This window comes from Coffea eugenioides, chromosome 6 (genome assembly GCF_003713205.1).
Source record: "Coffea eugenioides isolate CCC68of chromosome 6, Ceug_1.0, whole genome shotgun sequence".
In the NCBI taxonomy this organism is placed as follows: domain Eukaryota; kingdom Viridiplantae; phylum Streptophyta; class Magnoliopsida; order Gentianales; family Rubiaceae; genus Coffea; species Coffea eugenioides.
Window position 1 is genome coordinate 18,878,003 of NC_040040.1, and position 27,508 is coordinate 18,905,510.

The 27,508-nt window shown below is 36.4% G+C and overlaps 1 protein-coding gene across 1 annotated transcript; it reads right to left on the reverse strand.

The window, feature by feature from the left end:
- Positions 1 to 11,479: 11,479 nt before the first annotated feature.
- LOC113773768 (polygalacturonase-like) lies at positions 11,480 to 14,999 on the reverse strand. Its single transcript, XM_027318384.1, has 9 exons — positions 14,697 to 14,999; positions 14,346 to 14,477; positions 14,073 to 14,240; positions 13,892 to 13,912; positions 12,586 to 12,793; positions 12,394 to 12,475; positions 12,158 to 12,266; positions 11,942 to 12,058; positions 11,480 to 11,698 (listed from the first exon to the last, which is right to left on the reverse strand). Exons 1-9 carry the CDS (start codon positions 14,997 to 14,999, stop codon positions 11,480 to 11,482), a joined length of 1,359 nt encoding a protein of 452 aa, XP_027174185.1.
- Positions 15,000 to 27,508: the final 12,509 nt, after the last annotated feature.

Genomic DNA, 27,508 nt, shown 5'->3' on the forward strand with positions numbered 1-27,508 from the left:
CTTCAGGTCATACATAAAGTAATCATAAGTGATAAAGGAACTGATTGTGACGTGACATTAAGAGTTTGCACGTGTGGCTTGGGGCAAATATGAGAATGGTTTGACACCTTTGAGTGTACAACTTGCACGGACTAAACCAGTTTGGCGACAAGAAATATAGAAAATTCTATGTTCTAATCCAATTACCACCGTTTTCTTAATGGTTACAATGCAAGAATTCTGAGTTATGAACATCTTTATAGCGGTTGATGATATCTGAAAACCTGAGAGTCTCTGCAACACACAAGTCTGCATCTTTGTGCAGTGCAGAAAATGAAACAAGTCTAGTAGAGCAATGGCTGAGGATCGCTTGAATATAAAGCAAGATTTGAATTCTCTCTTTTATCTCACGGAATGGTGCTAAACTGTGCAAGCCTGCATTTTCACCAGTATAATTCATTGTTCCGACAACGACAAAGAATCCCCATTTCCTCCCTTCAACTAAACAGCGAATTTCTGTAACATATAATGCTTCTACTAACTGCGAACTTCTTACTCCTGGAGGGGAATGCAGTAACACATAACGAGCAAACTAAGCTCCGAAAGAACTAAAATTACAGCACTAAGCTCCCCCGCCCCCCGGGGAATAGTTTTCTATAAGCAAAGCTTTTTAATTTGAAAATCTAATTTGCAGCTAACCAAATACAATTACTTCATTCATAAGCAAAGTTTTCTATAATTCATACTGTCTCACAGCTTTTTCAAGAATATCCGTTGCTAATTCAACTTTCGGTAGAGATATAAAACATTCCAGAGGGAAGCAGCCAGCCAGCCACAATTATGAGTCTTTAATAAAGCTTTAACCTTTCCTGCATCATATCCTGGAAAAATACTTGTAGTCAACAAAGGCAATATACCAGTGCCCCACCTTGGTCTTTTCACCGGGAGAATGCCCTACCAGAGTTACCAGCAACAGCAGGTAAGAAATATTTTATATTTCATCATTTTTATCCATAAGAGGCTAAAAACTTTCCTAGCATAACCACCGTCCTCAAATAAAGCAACGTAAAACCAGCTCAGGCTGTTTTATTTCAATTACAATACACAAGAGTACTAACCTCCCCCTAAGGGAGGCTCAATTAGGTATGCAGGGGGAAAGGAATTGGCAGGAGAAAATCCCCCCCCCCCCCCCCCACACACACAAACAAAAAAAAGAAAGAAAAAGACCACAATAGCCCAGCAAATGTGCTACATTGAGCTTCTGCCCTGGCATGTATCAAACTCCTGCTGTCAAGGGGAAGATCGCTTGTGGAAACTCCCTAGAAAAATCACCAAAGGCGAGTTGATAGGGCATCCAAGTTCTCCATAATCTTATTTAGACGAAGCTAATACCTTTTGCTTCAGATCTGAGATTTGCATACCCTGTTTACTGAAGGTGAATATGACATTTTTGCAGCTAACCCAAAATCATACTTCATTCTTTTCTAAACCTTTTACACTAGTAAAAGGAGGAAAGAAGGAAAGACAAAAGGGGAAAATGAAGGTGGTGAGCATTAGAATCCCCTTTTAAGAAGGCACAAAATGAACCGAAATTAGATCGCACTACTCTTGAACAACTAATCCAAGAAGAACATTACTAGAAGAAAACTGATTTACTAGGAAAGGTGTCAGTTGCTGGATCCGTCCTCAATACTTTTTTGAAGCCAAATTGCAACATCACCCTCAATCTTCATCAAATGCAAAACCAATTTTCTCATAATTAAACTCCAGAAACTGTTAGCACACTTTCAAAACAAATTAAAAAGTTCAAGAGTCAGAATAGCATAGAACTTCAGGGAAGACAGAACACCTCTGTGCTAATAAATAAAAACAAGTACTAGAAAACCAATACCAATAGATGATTAGGAATTGTCATTAGCTACAGAATAGGAATTGTCAACCATATCATAACGGAAGGTACTCCCTGTTTTTCAATAACTGCAATAGTTTCAACTGGATTTGGTTAACATGCACTGTTGTATACTAAACAAGTCAGGCTTCCCAAGACAATTCTGTACTAAATATTTTTTTCAAGCCAAATTGCAACATCACCCTCAATCATCAACAAATGCAAAACCAATTTTCTCATAATTAAACTCCAAAAACTGCAAGCACGCTCTCAAAACAAATTAAAAAGTTCAAGAGTCAGAATAGCACAGAACTTTGTTCAGGGAAGACAAAACACCTTTGTGCTAACAAATAAAAACAAGTATTAGAAAACCAATACCAATAGATGATAGGAATTGTCATTAGCTACAGAATAGGAATTGTCAACCAGAACTCTTCATAATGGAAGGTACTCATGCCGAGAAAGTATTTGTAGATAGGGTAAAAATTGATCTCTGAGGTTGATCTCTGGCAGGCAAAGTGCCAAACTAAGACTTACTACCAATCTATGATATTTTGCCCATCTGATGATGATATTCTTCATCTTAGTTCTCTGCCTACATCTTAAAACAAGAAGAATCTTAAAAACAAGAAGAAGACACTATCATGTAACTTGAGGGTCTTGCAATCTATTTTGAAGGAACTAAAATTAAAGGTAAACTCTGTATCCTGTCTCTATTCTTTCTTATCTACAATAAAACACATATCTCTGAGCTCCTGCAGTAAGTGATGCCACTAATTGTGGTCAGATGCAAGCTCCAATGCTGTTGCAAAAATCTCTTCTCACTTCCGTTGCCTCCAATAAATTGCCAAATCCTTAGCTTTAATTTTGGGTATCATTCCAAAAACTCAATTCTGTGTGCTTACCATTCCAAGTGGCAAAGGAAGAAAAGATGGAAATGATTGATTAGAGCTCCACTTCATCCTGGTTTAACAAAACAAAATTTGCTGAGGAGAATGATGCAGCACAAATAATCAAAGGGTAGGGCAAGAATAAGTCCTAGGGATATTATCCTGGATTGGGAAAACCTAGATTTTGCTCATGAACAAAATTTAATATCCTTTATTGTTGCACTTTTGCTTGTCTAACAACAGCACACCATCAAGATAATGTGGCTCTGTCCCCGTAGTATATGCATTCATGATTAATAATTAATGACTGCACGAATGAGAGACTAACTAAATCCTCTATCATGAAAAAGAAGAATAGGTGAAGAAACATACCTCTCGCTGAATACATTATACTGGCCAACAAAGGAAAATTAGGTCTAAACTCTATTAACATTCTACCAAACACTAAATTGGCACTCAAAATTCAGAATCGAACTTGATGATCTGTGGGAATACATGGTAAGTACTTTAACGAATTTCACGGTTTCCTGTTAATCAGGAAGGCTTAACATAAACTACATACTCGGCCATTACACCAAAAATTATCTAAAACTTAATCCCCAAATGGACAGTGTTTATTGGTTGGAATAGGGCCTCGAATTATACTCTCTCAATTTAATCCCCAAACAAGAGAAATGATTAGACTAGAGCCTCCAATTAATGAGGAAATGGAAGCAAGAGATTAGGGCAAGGAATTAAGTTCTCTAAAATTGAGACATAAATATTCAGGAAACTAATCATGCAGATTACCACAAAATTGAATTTGGGAGACTTTGAAAGTGATCGGAAAACCCTAAAAAATTCTTAGGGTTTATCAACAAAAAAAGACAATTTACCAACTCTACCAACAACGAGGCCCGTGCCTGATTAGCTGTCTCAGAGCACTTCGCCGGAAAATTCTCCGATCAATTTCGCCTCTCCGGTAAGTCGGTCGCGTTCCATGTTTTATTTTCACCCCATCGTGGGAGAATTCCAAGCCTGACGAACGAGATTTGCCTCTTCACCCAATTGTTTTTGCTTGTTTTGGGCTAAAGCTTTGGGAGAAATTTTGCAAATTAAACAGAAAATATTTCAAGGGTTTACTTGCGAGTACACTAGTAATTGCTTACGTGGACCGCGGGCACGTACTTGTGTACGATCTTGGCGCGAACCCGGAGATTTGTCCGGGATTGAGCGGGAATTGATAGTTTCTGATGGGTAGGGTTAGGGTTGGGTATGGCGAGGCACATCCGGAGCGTGCCGGAAATATATGCTCGTCAAGCTTGTAATTCTCCCTCGACGAAAATGAAAATAACCCTCAGTCATTTCAAAAGTGTGTATGATTTTGTGGATGTAAGTGTATTTATAGTGATATGTCCCTTGACTCTTTAGGGTTGGAGGAGAGTGGGCTGATTTTTTATTTCGAATTTCTTGATAAGAAAAAAAATAAAACTTGTGACATTAAACCCACCTTCCACATTCCCTTCCTTGCTATTAAGGTAACGATTTTAGGTATGATCAGATTTCAAGAAGCTATTTATTAGGGATCTATAACTTTCGTAAAATTTGTTCTTAATCCCTGTACAAAGTAAAGCATTGGTAGATGCTGGCAAATGAAGTATAATTTAATTGATAAAACACTTAATTATTATTATTATTTGTAGTTTCCAACTTAAAGTCAACACAACTTGTTGTAGGCTTGTAGCTCTAAGGTTTGAGTTACCAAGGAGAAAGCTGGAGTCTCACAGGCAATCCTCTTTTTTAGAAAACATTCAAAAAAAGATGCAATGCTGTTTGGATAGAGTATTATTTAAAATATTATTTAAAATAATTACTGTAACACTTCTTTATGTGATGTATGTGAGATAAAAATGTGATTGAAAATATAAAAAGGTGGGTTAAAAACTGTGTTTATGATGCAAGTGAAATATTATTTTTGATAATTTGCTTTATAAACAAACTTATGAATATTCATAATTGATATTTTTCTTTTCAATAAGAAAAAAAAAGCACAAAAGAATGGGCAATTAAAAAAGTTTGCAATTAACTACAAAAGTGTATCAATATCATGGTTATTAAACTCGGTCCGGAGAGGAGACCGGCGAAAGAGATGGGTCAACGGGTCACTGGTTCAATCGGTGGGTGAGTGGTTGAACCAGTGGGTCACTAAATATATTTAAATATTATATCTTATAAATTTTGATATAGGATATATGATATAAATTGTAATAAATAATGTCATAACAAATATTCATTTAATTTAATTTGCTATAGAATATTTAATTCATATAAGAATCAGCAAAACATAAATTTAATTAGTAATCTACCAAACTTCAAGTGTACATGTTTACTGTAATTATCTAGGTTATTTACAAAATTTAAGTGCAAAAAAATATTAAAAATAATATTTGTCTTTAAAATAAATTATGTAATATGTTATTTTTGAAATCTATTTTATAATTTATAGAATATAGGGGTCATAAGTTTTATTAAAAGATTCCAAATAAATTTGTTTTGGAGAATTAAAAAAAAAAGATAAAATTAACAAAACATTCATATAGCATAAGAATGGCCATTAATTAACAAGTAACAAAGTGGCTCGGTGGTGAGTGACACATAAACAAGACCTTTGTTCTTGGGTTCGATTCCAAGCAGAGGCTTGGAAAAGCCATTTTTCCTCAAAACCGGTTTACCCACAAAATCGGTCGGGTTCTCGGTTTAATCCAATTGAACCGTCGGTCCGTTGAAAAATCAACGTTTCACTTGCAAAAACGATTTAATTAGAGAATCGGCCCGATTTAATGGCCGATTCACCGGATTGACCGGTCGGACCAGGTCGGGTTTAATAACTATGATCAATATTATCGCCCTACCCAACTTTGCTAATCGGAACATTGGCAACTATTAAACCCTTGGTTCGACTCTGAAAACCTCCTTCTCTCTTTATGAGGAGAGATCATGCCGGCATGTATACTTTCAAGGTACAAGGACACATGTATCATTTTATTAAGGGTTATTATCACTTTATCCCCTTAAACTATATCACTACTATCAATTTACCCCCTAACGTTATATTTTAGTCACTTTACCCCCATTGGTAATTCAACTCAACATGTTAAGAAATTTTGGACAAAAATACCCTTTTATTTTATAGCATTACTACATTGTTATTATCACTTTATTCGTTTAGATTATAGTGATACAATCACTTTAGTTCCTAATATTATTTTCTAGGTATTTTATCTCATCGTTAATCTAACTAGTATGGTCAAAAAATTTTAAATATATTTACCCACTTTTATATATCATTAAAAATAAAAAAGTTAGAATGGTTATTCTTCTTTTTTTTTCACTTTAAGAGATCAAAAACATAAAAATAAAAGGGTTTTCTCAAAATTTTTTTTTCTTCACATTTATTAATACTAGGAAAAGAAAAAGAGATAGGAAAGAAGGAGACAAAAAATTAGATTTTACAAAAAAATAAAGAAAAGTCTAAAATTATGGTATTACTTTAAAGTTGTCGAGATTAGCATTGGAATTTGGTGATAAACAAAAAAGTGAAATAATATTAAAATAATAAAAGTATTTAATTCTTTCTTATTTGTAATTTTTAAAAAAAGAATTGAGCTCTCTCTCTCTCTCCCTCCCCCTCTCCCCTTCCCCCTCTCCATCTTTCTATTTTTTTCAATATTAATAAGATTGTCAAAAATAAAGAAATTAATACTTTGACTTTTTTTCTTGATACTAAAAAGGAGAAGAGTCACTCTAAATTTTTTATTATTTTTATTATGCAAAAAGGAGGGTATTTTCTTTTAAAGTTTTTTAACTTACTAAATTGGTTTAATGGTAGGATAAATTGCCTAAAAAATAACTCTAGGGGAAAAATTGATAATGACACTATATTTTACGGGGGTAAAGTGATAATAATTTTAAGGGTTAAACATGTCTTTTCACTTTAATTAACAAACTCCGTTCAGTTTGACCGTTAGTTCTGGGGGTAAAGTGACTAAAAGAAAATGTTAAGGGGGGAAATTGATAGTAGCACCAAACGTTAAGGGGGTAAAGTGATAATAACCCTTTTATTAATCAACTAACACTAGAAGAGGGACAAAACTCGGTAAATCTCCAGATCATGACGCAAAAAATCAGCAAACAATCTCTGGTAAACTTGAAGAAACTCTCTTGCAGCAAAACTGTCGGACATCAATCCATTGTCAGCCTTGATAATTTCGCATTACAAAAATATTCATGTGTAGTGTCATCGTAAAAGAGATTAGTTTCTTGCAGTGGCGGAGCTAGAAAAGATTTTCAGTAGGAGTAAAAGAAACACTAAAATTTTTTACTTACTCTTTTTCTAGTTTTTTTAAGCAAAAAAAAAAAATTACCAATAAGTTGAAATGAAAAGCCTTTTTTGAGCTTATTTCAAATGGAACTTTGTGGCTCACATATCCTTTTAGAATATTAGTTCATGAACCAACTTAGAGGACCACGTAATTCTTTCACTTCCTTCGTAAAAAAAAATCCGAGGCACACTTGAAATTATATCAAAATTTTATAGGTATTATAGGAATTTAAGAGACAATGAAGGACCGTGCCCCAGTGCCCCCACCTTAAATCTGTCACTGGTTTCTTGTCAATCCTCTTCTTACTAATTTCACATTGCAAAACTATTCATGTGTTTAAAGCGAAAGCAACCAAATGAAGAAGACAAACGATATTTTCGAGTAAAGTTTCAGAGAAAAAAGTTTGAGTGACTCAAGAATAAAATTTTATTTAATAAAGCTAAAATTTGTTTTATTACCACGTGTTAGGTGTATAAATATCTAAAGAAAAAATTGCTATATTGGTCTCTCACTTCTTCCAATAAATTTTCTTTGTTCTTCTCATTTAAAAGCAGCCAAAACAATTCCTTAGATATAACAATTTTTGCACGTTTAGCCCTAAAACTCATTTTTGCTCAGTTTTTCAGCCAAAAAAAATACATGCATACCCCACGTGTTCATAATTTCAAAGGTAAAATAGGAACAAAATTTGTTTCCCTTAAAAAGAAAAAAAACACACATACACACACACACACATGCACATGCATGATTTCCCCTCTCAATTTTCGTCCACCTAATCCTATTTCTAATTCTCAACCACCAAACCTCAATTCCTAACAACAAAACTTTTAACACACATAGCCTTATAATATTACATAATATATACAACAAATCACAATATTACACTATTTAGATGAGATTTTACATAATCATCCCTTTATTTATCAAAGTGGCAGAAAAACTCACCATAGTTAGATGGATTAAAGCTCTACTATCCTTGTTTCTCTGCCCTCTTTGTGAAATTATCGTGTGTTGTAATTTATTAGTGCTTTTCGATCATTTTTACCCTTTTCCGATATGATCACTATGCCCTTTTCTTCATTGCTTTTGTGAAGGTCCACTTGATGAAGTTTTGTTATTGAGAATTGGGGTTTGGTTATGTAGAATTAGAAATAGGGTTTTAGTGGCTGAAAATAGGGGAAGGGGATGGTCTTTTTTTTGTGAAGGAAAACAAACTTTATTTTTATTTTGCCTTTAAAATTATGGGCACATGAGGTAAACATGCATTTTTTGACTAGAAAATCGAGTAAAAATGAGCTCTAGAATCAAACGGGCAAAATTTTTATATATGAGGGACTATTTTGGCTAATTTTAAATATGAGGAACTAAAAAAAATTTCTAAAATATGAGGACTAAGTTGACAATTTCCCATATCTAAAAGTTTTATATAATAACTATTAATTAAGTAAAAAATAAATACAACAGATTCAAAAAAGCAATATATAATAGAAAATTAAAAAATACAGCAGAAAATTCATAAAAAATCTCATTTTTTATGCATTTTGATTTTTTGAGTTTGTTAAATTTTGTGGATTACTCAATTAATAGTTATTGGATCTTAAGGAAATAAAAAAGAATTAAAACATGATATTTATGAATGAGAAATAACAATATAATAAAAAGTGGGACAGAGAGTGGCACAGGATATGGGACAGAAGATCCGTTGTGGAAAAAATCAAGTGGCTCTCCTGGCTTAGTGGCATCCACTTGGGATCCTCGGTGACATGAATCCAATGCCAATCCAGTGCCACCTATAATATTGCGCCACTTGACCTATTATTATTTGCATTTTAATTTTTTAATAATTCAACTTGGTTTAATTTAACACAAATTTTGTGTTAACTCTAAAACTTTGAACCAAAGTAACCAACCGGTCTAATTCCATTACCGGTGCTTTCATCATTGATTACCTTCAACATCTCCAATCCACTCTGATGAGGTCCACATCTTCAGAGTCGTCGTCCTTTATTTCCACCACCGGCTCCGCCATTCCACGTGGCATCATCTTCACTGCCGATTGCCTCACCGTCAAAGGCACCAAGGACGTCCTTAACAAGCCCTTCTCTTTCGAGCTCTCCACTGGCAGGGATACCATGTACTTCATGGCTGAGTTTGTAGAAGGGAAGAAAAGGGGGGAACAAGAAAAAGGAGAGAAAAAGAGAGCAAGAGGACTTCGGTTAGAAGGGAAGGTGAAAGAGGGGTTGGAAAAAGCTAAGGGAAAAAGCAGAGGGGAACTTCGTCTGGGAGCCAAGGCAATTGTTTAGGGTTATCTTTTTCTTTTTCCCAAAGCAACCGATCTTGAGTGGTTGCTGTATGAAAGCACCGGTAATGGAATTAGACCGGTTGGTTACTTTGGTTTAAAGTTTTAGAGTTAACACAATTTGTGTTAAATCAAACTAAGTTGAATTATTAAAAAATTAAAGTGCAAATAATAATAGGCCAAGTGGCGCAATATTATAGGTGACACTGGATTGGCGTTGGATTCATGTCACCGAGGATCTCAAGTGTCTCAAGTGTAGTGCATCAGCCGTGCAAGGCTAGAGAAAAAGAGAGGGTAGTCATTGCTAAAGCATTGAACCGCATGAAATGGAAGTCCGAATTCGACCATGATAAATTTTTAGCTATAGGATCCTGTCATCTAACTAATTAAATTCATTGGTTTCAGAGTTCAGTTTGCTCATTGTTTGCTTATAATTCCCGCTTCACTTAGAAGTCATAATTTTTGGGAGAGAAAGTATTGTGGATCACTTTATTTGCATGCAATCAAGTAATAGTTGTTATCATTTGGTTGTTCAAGGTAGAAACTTGTATTCCCATAAGCACTCTTGACTCTAGGCTAAAGTCTTGTGCTCCAGTAATACTTGTTTTCTGGATAGAATCAATAATTCTTGCATTCTAAGTAGAATCCCGTGTTCCAATAATTGTTGTGCTCTAGATAGGATCTTGTATTCCAGTAATTCTTGTTTTCTAGATGGAATCTTGTGTTTCAACGATTCATGTTTTGTGGACGAAATCTTGTATTCCAATTATAATCCAAATGTCCATAGCTATCATAATTTTCACCATCCAAATACATCAAATTGCAATGTGCTCCATATTCTCTATATCTCTTCTCTAACTGCAGAACGGTCTTGGCATTGGATACGATACATGTATATGACTGACTGATCCTTGACAGTCCTCTCGTGGTCTACCATCAGTTGCCCTCCCCATTCCACTTCTTCAAAGCATTACTTCATCCCTACAGTCATTTCCTTTTCGTGCAAGTTTGATTAACTTTGAAGAAATGATAATTTTATCTTCAACATTTGCCCCTTGAACCAAGTTATTGATCATTTTTTGCTTGCGTCGGTAGAAGCCATTAACAATTTTTTTCTAATTTTTAGTAGCAGAAGTAAACGAATGACTTTGAGAAGTAAACATGTTAAACATAAGAACATAGATAACGACCAAAGATGGAGAATTTCGATCCCTATAAACGTGCATACGATGTGCATATTGGTGTTGAGAAGGCAAGAAGTGAGAACTATCAAAAGCATATTAAATTGCAATATACAGTGATAATTGCAATTTACACTGAATTTTCTTGATATTTATTCTTCTATCCTAACATTGTTGTCACAATGACAAAATCTTATACTCTTGGTTATACACATTTCAGGAACTTTAAGCAGATGCTCACAATAAATTATTGAGTTTGTTCATGTCAGCTCCTAGCTGCTTCAATACAAGGCGAAAGGACAAACTGAGTTTTGAAACTAATACTTCAAGAAGAGTTGGAATTGACAAACTGAGTTCTGCAACTAGTACTGACCCTGCATGCGCTTTGCGTTTGGGTAATGGAAAGATGTAGAGAAAGCGAATAAGTTGGAATGGAGAATGCTAAATAAACCAAACAGAGAGTGCCCAAAAAAAAAAAAAAGAAGCTAGATTCATATACAATTTATCATAGTCATTCCAAAGAAAAAGATCAAAGAAGTTATAAGGACTAATAACACATCAACATCTTCTCATTTATACCATAGACTCTCTTACGAATAAGAAAAGAATTGACCACAGTACATAAAACCTAAACTATTGATCCGGACAAACCTTATCCTTTTTCTGAACAAGAATGAATGAACTGAATATTTGGGTATTAGAGATGTGCACCACTTATTCAGCCCTTCAATAACCAATAGATACTAACGAATTATCCTGAGCTTGTAGTTGTTTGATAAAGGATGAGTACATAAATTGGGATCTTATTTATTTTTTTCTTGTGATTGCAACAATACAATAATTTTACTATATCTTGTATATGTACAGCATTCTTTATCTTCTTATGCACATCGTGGAGAAACGAGCCCAACGTTGCTCAAATTGACATTGTTGCATGAAGCTTTTGCTGCTCCACCTCCTTCACCTACTAAATTAACATTTTGTAGCACAATCCCTCGACATGGGAAGCTTTTGCTGCAATTCAAGTTTATGGCTGCGGCTGAAGCACTTGTTCCATAGATGTTCTGATAGAGTACGTTGCTAATTTGGATGGCTGTATGCTGTGATTAAAGAAAAGATTTAATTGCAATTATTGACGTTAATTTTTGTAAGAATAAAAGCTGTCTCGTCTAAGATTTGCTAAAAGTAGAGATTAAAAAAGAGAACATCTAAAATTTATGTTCCTCTTGAAAAGATAGGGATTGGTTAAGTTTAGCCAAAAAAAAGAAGAAGAAGAAGAAGAAAAATTGTCCATGATTAATTATTCACATCTTGGTGGATAATTCAAGAATTAAATCTTCTACCTGTTGTGTACAAGGCGTGGCTTGGTCACAATAGTTTTGGTCTATGATTATCGGGTTCTGAACATCATGCACTTGGATATTTTGGAACTTGATGTTGCTTACACTCCCAGCTGCCCCCTGCAATAACACAGGATTGAGAGCTGAAGAGCTATTTTTGCCTGCATATATTGATGAAGCAACAGTTGGGAAGAAATTTGGAAAACTCAAGTTTTTTACCTGCCATGTCTTGATCCTAACTCCGTTAGTGGTGCCGGAAAGCCTTGCTCCATGTACAGTTACATCAGAGACATGAGCTTCAGAATTTTCTGATCCCAAGCTTCCAATACTGATTTCGCATGCCAACCAAAAAAAAGCAAAAAAAATAAGGGACAGAGAAATAAAGTAGTCAAATAATCTTGATGGATACAACACATGTTGCACCTTTGATTAGAAATTGATTTTTACTACTGTACCTAATTCCATGTCCTGGTCCACATGTTATGTCTGTAGCTTGCACGTTTTGGGATCCACTTACAATCGAAATGCAATCATCACCTTTTATGGACAAAGTTAAAGGTAGATTCAAACGTTAGTAAGGTGGAAGAGAGTGATATGATTAGGTTTTCTTTGTTGTAATTAGACGTTGGAAAGCATTAGTACTATACCTGTTCCTATTGTGCAGCCAGAGATTTGGATATTTTGAGTGTTTGTTACATGAATTCCATCAGTATTGGGGCTTTCCTCTGGTGCAGTCACAATTAAATTGGAAGCTTGGACATTTATGCATTTCTCAAAAGCCATATGAATTTGTTGTGCGTCTTGGAATCTGAGATTCTGGACTACCAAGTTCTTGCAGTTGTAAAATATCACAGCCTGAAATCGTGTTAAAAATTCATGTGAAAATAGAAATCAAGTTGATGTCATCCCAAAAAAAAAAATTGTAAACATCTATAAAAGTAGAAAAAGGTAGTTTACTACTCTTGTTTTTTTTTGGGGTATGAAAGAAACATACGCATAAGAGAAGTTACGAGTCAGTTACAAAAACAAGGCAGTCAAAGGCCTCTAGAGTCAAGTTCTGCTAAATTACAGATAGCCAAAGGTAGTCTTGTTTCAACGTAAGTTTAAGTCTACAATTATTTGATAGGTTTCCCAAATGAAAAGGCAGGCAGATCATGTCAAGGTGTGAACAGACTTCTCAGCAAGAGTAGGAAGACTAATAAGAGTTGGGTTTACATCGTGGAGTATTGGAATCTTCATGTTAGAAAGGAAGTATGACAAGTGGTCATTCAAGGGCAATGGACCTAAGATTTGTACCACATGTAAAGTTCAAACCAATGTTTTGAAAATCAGACCGGACCGGCTAGATCGGTTGAACCACGAACCCGCCGTGCTTCCGGTCCGGTTTAATTAAAAACCCAAAAAGTTAATTAAACCGGTCAAAATCGGTAAAAATTAGGAGGTTTAACCGATTTTTATTAAGTATTTATTTTCTAAAATAAATATTTTTGTTTTATTCAAAATTCTTAATACTAAAATGAATAAAAAATTATGAAACCTTTGAACGGGGATCGAACCGGTTGAATCGGTCGAACCGTAAATCGGAAGGTTTTTCGATTCACTCTTCGGTTCGCGTTTAAAAACATTGGTTCAAACAGCCATTTTTGAAGGGCCATTGAGCTTTCCGTATTTATGGTATTTGATCCAAATCTCGAATTGGAAGCCAAGACATATTATTTCTAATCGTATGCAAAGTATTAACATGATGTTCTTTGCCATGGTATACAATGTTGTTTGTTTGAGAATGATAAAGCAGACGTCAAGCGCCTAGCTAGAAAATCAAATAAAATGGTTTGATGGGAAATAAAACTAAAGTTAGTAAGCAAGGAACCAAGAAAAAATAAGCTGATTTTTTTGGGGGAAAACAATAAATGATACTACTTTAGTATTCAAAAAAAAAAAAAAAAAACATACCGTTGGTGCGTCCTTGCATGGCTGCAAGAAAACAAAAATTGAAGAAGACGTCAAGATAAATAATGGTAACCAAAAAAAAAAAAAAAGTCAAGAAAAATAGTATAATATAATCAAGTCAAAAAAGACAACACTAGTTAAGAGAAGCATCTCGAAAAACTTCTGTTGTTCAATAATAGTTTACCAGAGCTTTGTTGATTTTGCATGAATTTTGCCACCATATATTTCCTCTCCCATTGATAACTCCACCCCCTTCAACAATCAAGCCTTGGACGCTGTCAAAACGAATCCACTGCCTCCCATCTCTACCATAGTCTGATCTATCATCAGAAGCTAGAAGGACACCATTAATCTGCATATTTCATGGAAGTAATAGCTACTTTTGGTTAAATACTTTACATGCAAAAGCTTTGAAAAACATTACTTGGACTCACAAATTTTTCTCGATCGAACTGACCTGCACTGTAATTTCAGACTTGCAGGGACCTGAAAATTTAACAGGTTTAAGAAGATAATCTTTTCCTTGGGATACCACAAGAGTAACAGCTACTGTAGACAAACAAGCTTCTCTCCAAGCAGACTGAAATGCCTGAGAAAGGAAGTTCATAGGCAAATTAAAATTGCTCAATACAAATCATAAAATTGAAGTGGAAATTTGCCTCTAAGAAGTCCATTCAATTTATTGCATGTCATATAGTATAAATTAAACGTTGTTTTATTTATTTATTTATTTTGGTTCTCGCACGCTAGTAAAATCTATAGTAACAAAATAATGATCCTAATTCTTCTTAGCAGTCGAGGTACTTACATTTGAATCGTCCTCAGCTCCATTACCCTTAGCTCCAAACCTATCCACATTAATGATTCTACCCGAGCTTTCGAGTCTGGAAAGTTTGGTCAAGCCATCAGAAGCCCCGGCTTCAAACATCATGGAGTTATCAAATTGGCTGCCATCAACAGTACTAAGAAATGAAGGGTATGCTTCAGAGTCATATCCAGTTTGCTGGATATCGCTATGATCATGTAGGTCCCCATGAAAGGCTGAGGGACATGAAACTAAAAATAGGAATGTAACAATCAAATGTGCAAAGAATTTTGTATGTAGAGCCATTATTTCCTATTTTGTCCTAATTAACTTGTCGTGTGAAAGAGGGATGATTATCTCAAAAGTGTGGGGAGATTGATGGGATGATAAGCAAAGAGGTGTAGGCTTTAGTAAATGTGTGATATCAGTTCCATGACGAAGTTGCATATTTATAGAGAATTGGGTATGGAAGGAATGGGTGTAGATTTTGTGTTTTACGACTCTTTATGGTATGGAATGATGAGAGTGATTCGGACGCAAGGGTCTCTTGCACTTATTCCTGCAATTGCTGACATTGGCAAACCGCCCCCTCAATATATATATATATATATATATAAAGAAAAAGGAAATATATAAAGAAAAAGGAAAGACATTTTAGCATATGAAAGTTAGGCATTCAAGAGAATCAAGATATCTGTCCTGGTTTCTTTTTTTTAAAAATTTTTCAGTTAATGGTATTGGCACTCCACCGTTTTTTTTTTTTTTTAGTTACACTCCATTTTTTTCATGTGCTTTTGTAGAAAATATAAAAGAGATAGTGTTATCAACAATGATCGAGGCATTATTAACAGTGCTATTTAAGTTGTTTTTGCCAAAAACTTTTTGAATTGTATTCCAAATAGCCATGGTTATGTCATTATCTTATTATGCTTCACAACCATAATATTTTGAGTAAATCTTACACTCATTATCCCATAATGTATACACTATCACAGTAAAATATATGACACATGAGCAAAATTTAAAATTTATATTTATATTTAGTTATTGTCAGTGTATAAAAGATTAATCATAATATTTTTTGTATAAATTCGTATAATTTAGATATAAACTTGAATTTGTTAACTTATACAACAAAATTGGTATCAAATTCATGACTATGCCAAAATCAAATATAATAAGAATTACATGAACCGATTTGAAGTGAAACTCTAACTTCTGTGGTCCAAATCCAATATGTAACTGTCTATACTTTTTGTCCCTAGAGCACAAAGATGAAACCAAGACATCGTAATGGAACTTGAACGATTAACTATTATCATCACTACTATTTTTTTGCAATGATACCAAATTCAGCTAAATGATCTTACATCTATTCAGGCATGAGTTAAGACATGGAAATTTTTACTCTTCATGCTTTCACTCTAATCTTTTTTACCACCATATTAGCTCTCTTTACCCGTGCATATATGTATCCTGCTATGATCTCCACAAGGAAAAGCTAAGTATACTTCAATCTGCAAGAAAGATACCTTTTGCATGTTAATATTACAACAACATAAAGTCAAGGTAGTTGGAAATGGTCTCATCCATGAACCATATTAGCCGAAGAAATGCTGCTAGACAAATATACCTATTTTTAAAATACTACAAATGGTTGAACGAACACCTTCATGATGCATCATCTTATGATCCTGGCGTGTTTCAAAATTTCCACATGTTCATTTTCAAGAATGGTCAGTACTATTATTTTCATTTGTTTTACAATGGTCAAATTTTAGATCTCAGAAGCCAATGAGACACGTAATTAAAGTGTGGTATATTCAATCCTTTTGCATCCAATTAACATCTATATCATCCCTGAAAAAGGAAACAGAAGTCATGTACGTAATTTTTAGAAGTTTTATGGCGTGATCAGATGCCTCCTCATTCATTTAATTGCTCATGTCACGTTTAGTTCAGTTTAATTGTTCAAGGCATTCCAGGCACCAAACTTCAAATCTCTGTGGATCCTGATCCGGTACTGAAGTTAAGGCTAAAAATTCATACTCCTAATAATGAGCTTGTGAAAATTGTAATTTAACCTCCTAGTGGCAACCACTAGCCTTGAAGGCTTAACATGATCTGCTTCAATTTTTGAAATTTCAATGGAGAGTTGCACCAAGCTACTACTTCTTGATTACCAAAAAAAAGGGATAATTTCAGAAACCTCAGGCGTGATCAGATGCCTCCTCATTCAATTAATTGCTCATGTCACATTTAGTTCAGTTTAATTGTTCAAGGCATTCCAGGCACCAAACTTCAAATCTCGGTGGATCCTGATCCGGTACTGAAGTTAAGGCTAAAAATTCATACTCCTAATAATGAGCTCGTGAAAATTGTAATTTAACCTCCTATTGGCAATCACTAGCCTTGAAGGCTTAACATGATCTGCTTTAATTTTGAAATTTCAATGGAGAGTTGCACCAAGCTACTACTTCTTGATTACCCAAAAAAAAAGGGATAATTTCAGAAACCTTCCCTGAGGTTTCTGACAATTGCACATAAGTACCCTCTAATATTAAAAATTACACTGCCCTCCCCTTTCATTCTGATGTGACCAATTGTCAACTTCAATAGCAATAAAGTGACAGAAATACCCTCATCAGTCTCTAAAATATTAGAAATGTGGGGAAAATATAAGTCTTCCAAGTAATATTCTTGATATGCAATTTGGCGCCATTACACTTGGGATATATAATGCTTCTGGCGCCTTCTGAACAGTCTTACTACTTCTAAAGTGTAGAAGAAATAGCTATAGAGAAAGGACAAGATCTAGTAGCAAAACTGGTAAAAATCCTTCATCTCATGAAGGATAAGCTAGAATAGTGGCATATCTGCAACATATGAGCTTAATAGAAAGTTGTTAAGGTTATCACAATTTTGTTGGATTTATTGTACCTATTTACAAGTAATAGACACTAATAGTGGATGTTAATGATCTATATGCTTGTTATAGTGGCATATAATCTGTTATTAATATTATAAGATGAAGATATGGCTGTGAGATTGCTTCAAAAGTTAGGTAGTAGAAAGGGATGATGGTTTTAAGGTTAGATCATATCTACGTTGATGTTTTTTATGCTAAATCTGTGACTAATAATGCATGCATGTGGTGTATTTGATGGATTTTTGAGCAACTGATGTTCATATAGCTTAATGATTTATAGAGGGAGAATTGTATTGCAATGAGTTTTACTTGATGATCAATATGATGTTTCTTGTTTTTTGTCTAAAATATAGATGTTTGGTGACTCAATAGAGTTTTAGTTAAAAGTATTTGTTCATCTCATTTAGTAGATAAATGGCTTGTACTTGTTATGTAGAGCTTGTTGAGTAATAAAGGATGGTAATAGAAGAATGAAAGACAAGTTGAGATTGTTCTGGAATAATAAAGCTATCTGATGTGAGCAAATGAAAAGAAAAAATCTATGATGGATTATGGAGTTTTTTGTATTTTGAAAGCTGCTCTTAGGTATTATTATATGACAAAGAAGATTTAACTTCATTATTTAGATTTTGATGTTAGTAAGTAACAACTATGATATTAATGATTAATTTGGGTAAAACAGAATGTCACCTGTGGTTGCACATGACTTTGTAGTTCACTACAATGGAAGAAGAATCAGGATTCCCAATATAGATCCTGATAGGTATTTTTATATAGAACTGTTGAATGATATTTGTGAGAAAACACTTCATGAATTACCTGAAAATCTTAATTATTTGCTACATATGAGATGTGGAATTCCAAGAACTACTGCAACAATGGACGTCAACACTGATAAGGCAGTCTTGGAAATATTTAAGGTGTATGAAAATAAGCTGGTAATCAATTTGTTTGTGGACCACATGGATGTAATTCCATTTAATATGCCTGAGGTAAACAACAATAACAACTTTTGTGCTGGGCAAGAGAATCTAGGAATTGAGGATATTGCTGAAAATGCTGAACCTAATTTACAAAATATTGAAAAGGATGATGAAGTGTTCATTTCAAGTGATGATGATTCTTGATTATATGAAGCAAACAATGACAAAGAGAACAACTTAAGCAATGGCAGTGACGCACATGAATCATCTGATATGAGTAATATTGCTTTCTCAGATTATGAGGACAAATATGAAGGTGATGTCATTTCGAATTCTAAATATAAGGATGAAATTGATCCAAATAGGGCAGCTTTAAGAGCAAAAATGTTCACCTATAATCTGAGAGAGGATATTGAATTTGAGAAGGATATGTTATTCACCAATATTGATGCTTTTAGGGCTGCTTTGAAGGATTATGTAATCCAGAAAGGTTTTCCCATAGTAAAACTGAAAAATGAAAAGAAAAGGTGTACTGCTAAGTGTGCTGTTGAAGGCTGTCCATGCAAAATCCATGTTTCTCCTGTTGGTGAAACAACTACTTTTCAAATTAAGTCTTACACACCTCAGCACACTTGTGTTATGAACAATAGGAATACGGAGGCTACATCTGATTGGATTGCAAAGAAACTGGTTCCACTTCTTTGGATCCATTCTCAAATGAATACAAAAAGTGTCTATGCTGAGATTGTATCAAAATATGATGTGCATCCTAGCAAGATGCAAATTTGGAAGGCAAAGACAAGGGCATTAGAAGAGATATAAGGTACACACTATGAGTCATATGCAAAATTGCCCAAGTATACTGAGATTTTAAGGAAAAATAACCCTCAATGCATCTACAAAATACATTTGATAGGCCAAATCTCTTGGTGGAATGAAGATTTTTGAGAATTTTTATTAGTTTCAAAGCACAAAAAGATGGATGTCTAAGATATTGCAAGCCATTTGTTGGTTTTGGTGGTTGCCACCTCAAAAGACCATATGGAGGAATGTTGCTTACTGCTGTGGCTTTGGATGGGAATAACAGCATATTCCCTCTTGCAATTGCTGTGGCTGAATGTGAAAACAAAGAGACTTGGTCATGGTTCTTTCATTTCTTTGAAGAATACTTTGGTCCATTTGATAACCAACTGCCTCTAACATTTATGAGTGATAGACAAAAGGTACATTTTGTTCTACTTACAAATGTCCCATTTCTATTGTCATATAACTTAACTACCAATCTTCTGTTTGTTCTAATTAAATTATGTTAAATGTAGGGTCTAAACTTAGCATATGAAGAACTGATGCCATACACTAATGCAAGATACTGCTGTAGGCATATTCAGAGCAACTTTAAACTGTCCTTTCCAGGGTTGCTGCTTAGTAATTACTTCTGGCAGGCAGCTAAGAGCTTTGATACAATTGGTCATGAAGAGGCAATGGAGAAAAGAGATAAACATTGAAACTTGGAAATACTTGACAAAGATACCGCTAACAACTTGGGCAACACACTCATTTTCTCCTATTATAAAATGTGATCATGTGATGAATAACTTCACTAAATCTTTTAATGCATGGGTTGGTGATCTGAGGGGGTTGCCTATTCTTACATTGCTTGAAGGTTTAAGGAGAAAATTCATAAAGAAACTATAGAAAAGATTTCATAAGAGCTGTACCTACACAGGTGTTGTGCCAATTGTGGAGAAACTGAGAGAAATTGCCAATCAATCTAGAAAATGTGAGTTTTCTATGGCTAGTGAGACACTATTTGAAGTAAAGGAATTTGGCAAGTCCTACATAGCCAATCTGCAGGAGAGAACTTGTGAATGTGGAGCATTTCAAATTTCAGGAATTCCATACAAGCATGCTGCTTTAGGAATTATATACAAAAGAGAGAATCTTGAGAAATATTGTGATCCAATATTTACAATTGAAGTGTACCAGAGGATATATTTTGGAATGATAAATCCAGCTTCTGATGAGAGAAATTGGCCTGATATGCTAAGGTGACCCCTGCTACACTATTACTAGCCCTATTAAGAAGAGCACCAGGTAGACCAAAAAAGAATAGGAGGAGAGAATCTGATGAGGATGCTCCTTCAACTCAAACAGGAAGGTCTAAAGCTTTTAGGTGCTCATTGTGCCAATCTTATGGGCATAATAGGAGAACTTGTGAAAGAGCTCCAGTGAAAGCAAAGAAAGAAAGCAATGCTTCTAGTAGTGGTTATGCACATTGTCTATATGACCTTTGTTCGTTATTTGCTTTGGTTAATATGACATTCTAACTAATTTCATGTTATCAGGTTCGTCAAAGAAAAGGGAAACCAGGTAGAGGATTGGCTAATACAGGGTTATCTGGGGTTGTACTTTGGGTACTACAATAGTTGTTGGATTCAAAATTTATTATGGCATTCATTATCAACTGTTACACTTTATATCTGAATGCAGGATCATGTTTCTAGAAAGGTACCTGTTGTTTTCTCAAGTCAAGGTAGCAATCTAATTGTCCAAATTAGGTATGTCTTATATTCATGTCCTTGTGCAAGGTAGAGCCACTGCAACTGCAAGACTGAAGGATAGAGGAAGAGCTAACAAGAGCTTTTAGCAAGTTTGAACTATCGGCAACGAAACTGGAAGGGGTAGATCTCTGCCCTGAGGACATTTGCGAGGGGGTTCAAGACTGTAGGCAGAGTTTGGTAGGAAGACTGATTGGTGAAAAGGTTGCAAATTTCACGGGCATAAAGAACTTTACTAATCATGCCTGGGGATACCCCAGGAATCTGACTGTGACTGAACTGGGTCCTAACATTTTCCAGTTCCAGTTGGAGAAGGGAGAGGACCGTGAAAAAATTCTGATGGGAGGACCATGGATTATGGATAACCAGATTCTTGTGATGAAAGAATGGAAGGCTGGGTGCGAAAAGAAGGATCACAATTTCCGATTTGCTCACCTATGGGTACAAATCTGGAATCTCCCAGTTCATTGGTTGTGTAAGTCAGTGGGCTTTAAGGTAGGAAAGGTTTTTAAATCTGTTAGGGAGGTTCTTGTTCCGCCAGGGGGGAGGAAATCTAGGAGACATATGAAGATTATGGTGGAAGTGGATCTCCTACAACCTCTCCCAAGAGGAACTTTGGTTAAGCTTGAGGGAGTGAATACATGGGTGGAATTTAGGTATGAGAGATGCCCAGATTTTTGCTACAATTGTGGGATCATTGGGCATGGGGATAAGTCTTGTACTGGGGACAAAAGGGAGGGTCAGACGTGCAGGGAAGGACAATATGGAGCGTGGATGAGGGCAGGGAATATTATGGTTTCCCCTCTGAAAGTGTGCTTAATGACTGGTACAGAGGTGATTAAGAAGTCCAGAGATGTAGCATTGGTAAGCAAGGGACCAAGTAATAAAGCCGGGATGATAACTGAGACAGGTCCTGGGGTCGAGACTGGTACAAGCAGCAGGGAAAGTGACAAGGTATATAAAAAGAGTGACCAACAAAAGCTAGCAATGGAGGAAAAATGGGATGAGATTCTGAGGGAGAGTGTAGAGATGAAAGGAAGCTGAGAGAAAGAGGACAAGGAGGAGTGTACACGAAAGGAGGGGGACGAATTCAAAGGAAGAAACAATACCGAGAGGCCTAAAGTGGTAGTGGACCTGGGAAATGACTGGAACGGGAAAGAAAATCAGCGCCCAGAAGATATGGTTTTAGATGCAAGCATTGACCGAGAGGATAAAAATAAATATGAGAAGGGGGTATTAACTAACAATGAGTCTGAAACAAAGGAAGCCAACTGCTGGACTCAGGAAAGCAGAGGTAATCAAGGAAGGAAAAAGCAGTGGAGGAGGAGTTCACGTATTAAAAGGGTGCCGCTGAAAGACATTACGGATAGAGGGACAGTGAGTAACCTTGGTGAGAAAAGGAAAACAACGGAAGAATGGAAGGACCTGGACTTTATGGAAGAGGACATAACACATAGTCCACAACACAAGCTATTAAGAAGGGACCAGGAAGTCGATCAGCAAGGAGGGGAATTGGAGGCTAGCCCCGCAATGCCTCCACCTATACAATGAAGGTTGCGGTGTGGAATTGCCGAGGTGCAGGAGGCCCCTTGACAATTTCCCAACTGAAGGAGGTAATTCACCTCCACTCTCCTAGTGTGGTGTTCCTATGTGAGACAAAAAACAAAGAAAGGTATATGAAACAGGTGCAAAATAGAATTAAGTTTGAACATAGTTTTGTAGTGAATCCTAAGGGTAGAGCAGGGGGACTAGCTTTGTTTTGGAAGGAGGGGGTACAATTATTGGATATACACATCACTGATTGGTATATTGCAGCAAGAGTGGAAGACAAGGAAACGAGTGATTATTGGTGGTTGGTTGGTATATACGCAAGTACAGATGAGAGGGTGAGAGTGCAGCAATGGGAGACAATAGGGGAAAAAAAGAGGGCATGGGGTGAGAAATGGGTAGTAATGGGAGACTTTAACGACATTTGCTCAAACGGGGAGAAATGGGGGGAAAGAGAGGGATCAGAAGGTAGTTTTAGGGAGTTCAATAGCTTTATTTCTGATAATGACTTAGTGGACATAGGGTGTAAGGGGGTGCCTTGGACATGGAGTAACACATGGGAAGGGGATGGAGAAATAAGAGAGAGACTAGATCGATGTTTAGGAAGTGTTGGGTGGGTACAAAAGTATGAGAATGCTGCTGTGGAACACATTGAAATAGAGGCTTCTGATCACTGCCTGCTCCTGATGGACACAAAATCGAAGCAAAGGAGGGCCAAAAGAAGGTTTTTCTTTGACCAAAGATGGGCAAGGGATGAGGCATCAATAGCTGTTATTAAAAGAGCTTGGGGACTGGAACAAAATGGGTCTAGAATGTTCAGAGTGGTGAAAAGGATTAAGGAATGTAGAATTGCTCTGATTGAATGGAACAAGTCACTTAAAGGCAACACAAAGGCAAAAATTCAGGAGCTGAAGGAGAAACTAAGGTCCGTCCGTGAGGAGAATGAGCCATGCAACAAAGGAGTTATCACAACCTTAAAGCTACAACTAAGCAAAGCTTACAAGGATGAAGAGTTGTTTTGGAGCCAGAAATCAAGGAGTAGATGGCTCAAAGAGGGGGACAAGAATACAGCATACTTTCACCTAAGTGTCATGGCTGCTAGGAAACGGAACAATATCAGTATACTCCAGAAGGCTAATGGGGAGTGGTGTACGAGTGCAGAGGAAATCGAAGCTGAGTTAAGCGAGCACTATGCGGAGCTGTTCAACTCAAGTAATCCATCTGAATTTGAAGAAGTGTTGCAAGGCATACCGTGCACTATTTCTAATCTCGCGAACACACAGTTGATCAAGCCAGTGACAGAATTGGAGATAAAACAAGCCATATTTTCCATGTTCCCAAATAAAGCCCCTGGAGTTGATGGTATGCCCCCTTTATTTTTCCAAACATACTGGCATATTATCAAAAATGATATTGTCAATGCTGTCACAAGTTTTTTCCATTCTGGTAATATCTTAACGGCTATCAATGAGACCATTATCTCCATTATCCCTAAGGTTGACAATCCTGTTGTGCTTACTAATTACAGGCCTATAAGCCTTTGCACTGTCCTTTATAAAACTATTTCCAAGATTTTGGCTAATAGATTGCAAAAAGTCCTAGTGCACTGTATTAATCCGTCTCAATCTGCTTTTGTCCCTGGGCGTCAAATTCTTGACAATGCTATCATCGCTCATGAAGTCTTGCATTTCCTAAAAAGTAAGAGAGGTGGTAGAGTAGGCTTTATGGCTTTAAAGCTTGATATGTCAAAAACCTATGATAGAGTGGAGTGGAAGTTTCTAGGCAGAATTATGTTACATATGGGCTTTTGTCCTACTTTTGTTCGCTGGATCATGACGTGTATCTCCACTGTTTCTTATTCTTTTAATTTAAATGGACAAAATGTGGGTTATATCAAACCATCTAGAGGTCTCCGTCAAGGGGATCCCCTATCCCCCTACTTGTTCATTATATGTATGGAAGGGCTGTCCAATTTAATCAAGAAAGGTGTGGATTCTAAGCAACTAACGGGCATCAAAGTCTGCAAAGACAGCCCTATGATCTCTCATCTCTTTTTTGCAGACGATTCTCTTTTGTGTTGCAAAGCAAGCAAGGAGGAGGCTAAGAAGGTAAAGGAGATCATTCAGACTTATGGACAAGCCACAGGACAGGTAGTAAACTTTGGTAAATCAGCCATGTTCCTTACTAAAAATACCTCCAACAGGATTCGAGGAGAGATTAGAGAGGTTTTGGGCAATATGAGGGCAGCCTCTAGTGGGAAATATTTAGGATTACCTATGACTATTGGGAGAGCTAAGAATCAGGTTTTTGGGTCCCTGAAAAGTACCATCATTAGCAAACTCCAAGGATGGAAACATAAAGTGCTTAGTCAAGGGGGTAAGGAGATCCTAATCAAATCTGTCATCATGGCCATGCCTACCTATATAATGTCTTGTTTTAAGCTCCCTAAAGGCTTGTGCAAGGGTATTAGTGCAACTATTGCAGGTTCTGGTGGGGCGGGGATGGTCTAGAGAACAAAGTGCATTGGGTGAGGTGGAGTAAGCTTACTGAAGTTAAAGGGAAAGGGGGATTGGGCTTTAGAGATTTAGAAGCCTTCAATGTTGCCTTGCTTGCAAAACAAATTTGGAGAGTTGTTACAAATCCGAATTTGTTAGTAAGCAAGGTCCTGAAAGCTAAGTACATGAAAAAGAATGACTGGCTTGTTCAAAAGCCCCCGAGCACAGCATCTTGGTGCTGGAAAAGTTTACACAAGGGAGGTGAGCTGCTTCAGCAGGGCCTATACAAGAGGGTAGGAGATGGAAGGTCAATTAAAATCTGGGAAGACAGATGGGTAGCTGGATCGTGCAATGGAAAATTAACTACGGCAAAACCAGCAGGGTGTCAACTTGAGTGTGTCCATGAACTAATAGAGGAGGGGAGGTGGAAGACTGATACTTTGCATCGCTGGTTTAACATAGATGATGTGGAACTCATAACTAACATCCCTCTTAGTCTATATGAAAGGAAAGATAGATTGTATTGGTTGCATAGCAAGTCTGGTGTTTATACAATCAGAACAGGCTACGTTATTGCCAAAGGGGGAAGGGAGACTGTGAACCACAGGATAGCACTTGACTCTGAGACTAGCTGGGCAATTAGGAAGCACACGGTGTGGAAAAGATTGTGGGGCTTAAATATCAAAATGAAGCTCAAGCATTTTTTATGGAGGTGTTTGCAAAATAGGCTGGCTACTAGTGAAGCTCTCTACCAAAGAGTTGGGAAAGGAAGCAATCTGTGCCAATGTTGTGGTGAGGCTACGGAAACCATTGAACATGTATTCTTTTTTTGTCCAACAGCTCAAATAGCTTGGAGGCTAGCTCCGGTGAGTTGGGAAGGGATAGTTGAGCTACAATGCAACATGTGGAGGTGGTGGGATGTTATGATGGAATCGGCAAAGGGGGCCCAAGGAATGGACCGCATCAAGCTCACAGTAAATATCCTTTGACAGCTCTGGAAGGCGAGAAACAAGAGAGTATTCCAGCTGGAGAGTGAGGATGCAAAAGTGATAATTGACAAAGCCCAGCAAGAGTGGATCGAATTTGAAGAGGCAACTGTTCCTCAACCCCGAGGATTCGCATCAACAGAGCAGGAAAGACTGAGTCAGCATAATTGGGAGCCACCAAAGGAGGGAGTAGTGAGAATTAATACGGATGCAGCAATCTCAGCAAAAATGGTCAGGATCGGATTGGGAATTGTTGCACGGAACTGGCGAGGAGATCTAGTGAAAGTCCGAGGGATTAGTAGAAGGAAAAAAGGGGAAGCTGCCACAGAGGAATCATTAGCAATCCGAAGTGCGCTGGAAATGGCTCAAGCTGCAGGATGGACAAAGATAGAAGTCCAGTCGGACTGCAGAAACGTTGTGAGCTCGATCAATGCGGGCAATGTTCAGGATTGTAAGTTACAAACAATCCTAGAAGACATTGAGGCCCTAAAGACTAGTTTTGACAGTTGTATTTTCTCTTTTGTTCCCAGAAGTGCGAATGGCTACAGTCATGAAGTGGCTCAATTTGCAACCAAGGTGGTTAAAACCATTGATTGGCAAGCTTCATTTCCAACATGGTTAACTGTTCTTGCTAGAAAAGATATGGGGGTAGTTACCCCTTTTTGTAATTAACTCTTGTACTTTCAAGTGTTAATATCTATATAATGTTATCGTTTGATTAAAAAAAAAAAATTCATGTCCTTGTAAGTTGTATACTGCTGTTAATTTATGGAGATACCTAAATGTTGGATACAATCAAGGGAAACACAAATTCTGTATTTGCTCGAGCTCAATTGGGTACCGGAACTCCATCTGCTACTGTTAATGTACAAAATCAATTCCAAGCTAGCCCGAGTCGAACAAAGAAGGTATAACTTTGTTCATTTCAATTTCATTTGATAGCCACATACATCTTTATATGCATATACATGTCTCTGGTATGATAAGAGCACTTTATGATTTATTTTTGTTAGAAAGGAAGGCCTACAAAAGCTAAAGCCATAAGGACAATAAACACTATTGAGAAAAAGACTGGTGGTACCCCCATTCATTCACGCATGCCTTCTAGAGAAAATGCCCCTGTAGAAAGCAACAATGGAGCTTCTCAAACATCCAGAACTGTTACCATAGAAGCTAATGCAACTACTAACTCTGTCAATGTTAGTAGCTCCTTCAGCATGTGGTTTTAATGGCTGATCACTACATATCTAATTAGTAATTTAAATAGTATTTTACTAAGCAAATACTAAGCCTGCATTCAGTGGTAGTGGTCTGAATCTTTTGTACATCAAATCTCATGATGGAACTGATACCATATAGTCACCTAGTCACCTAAG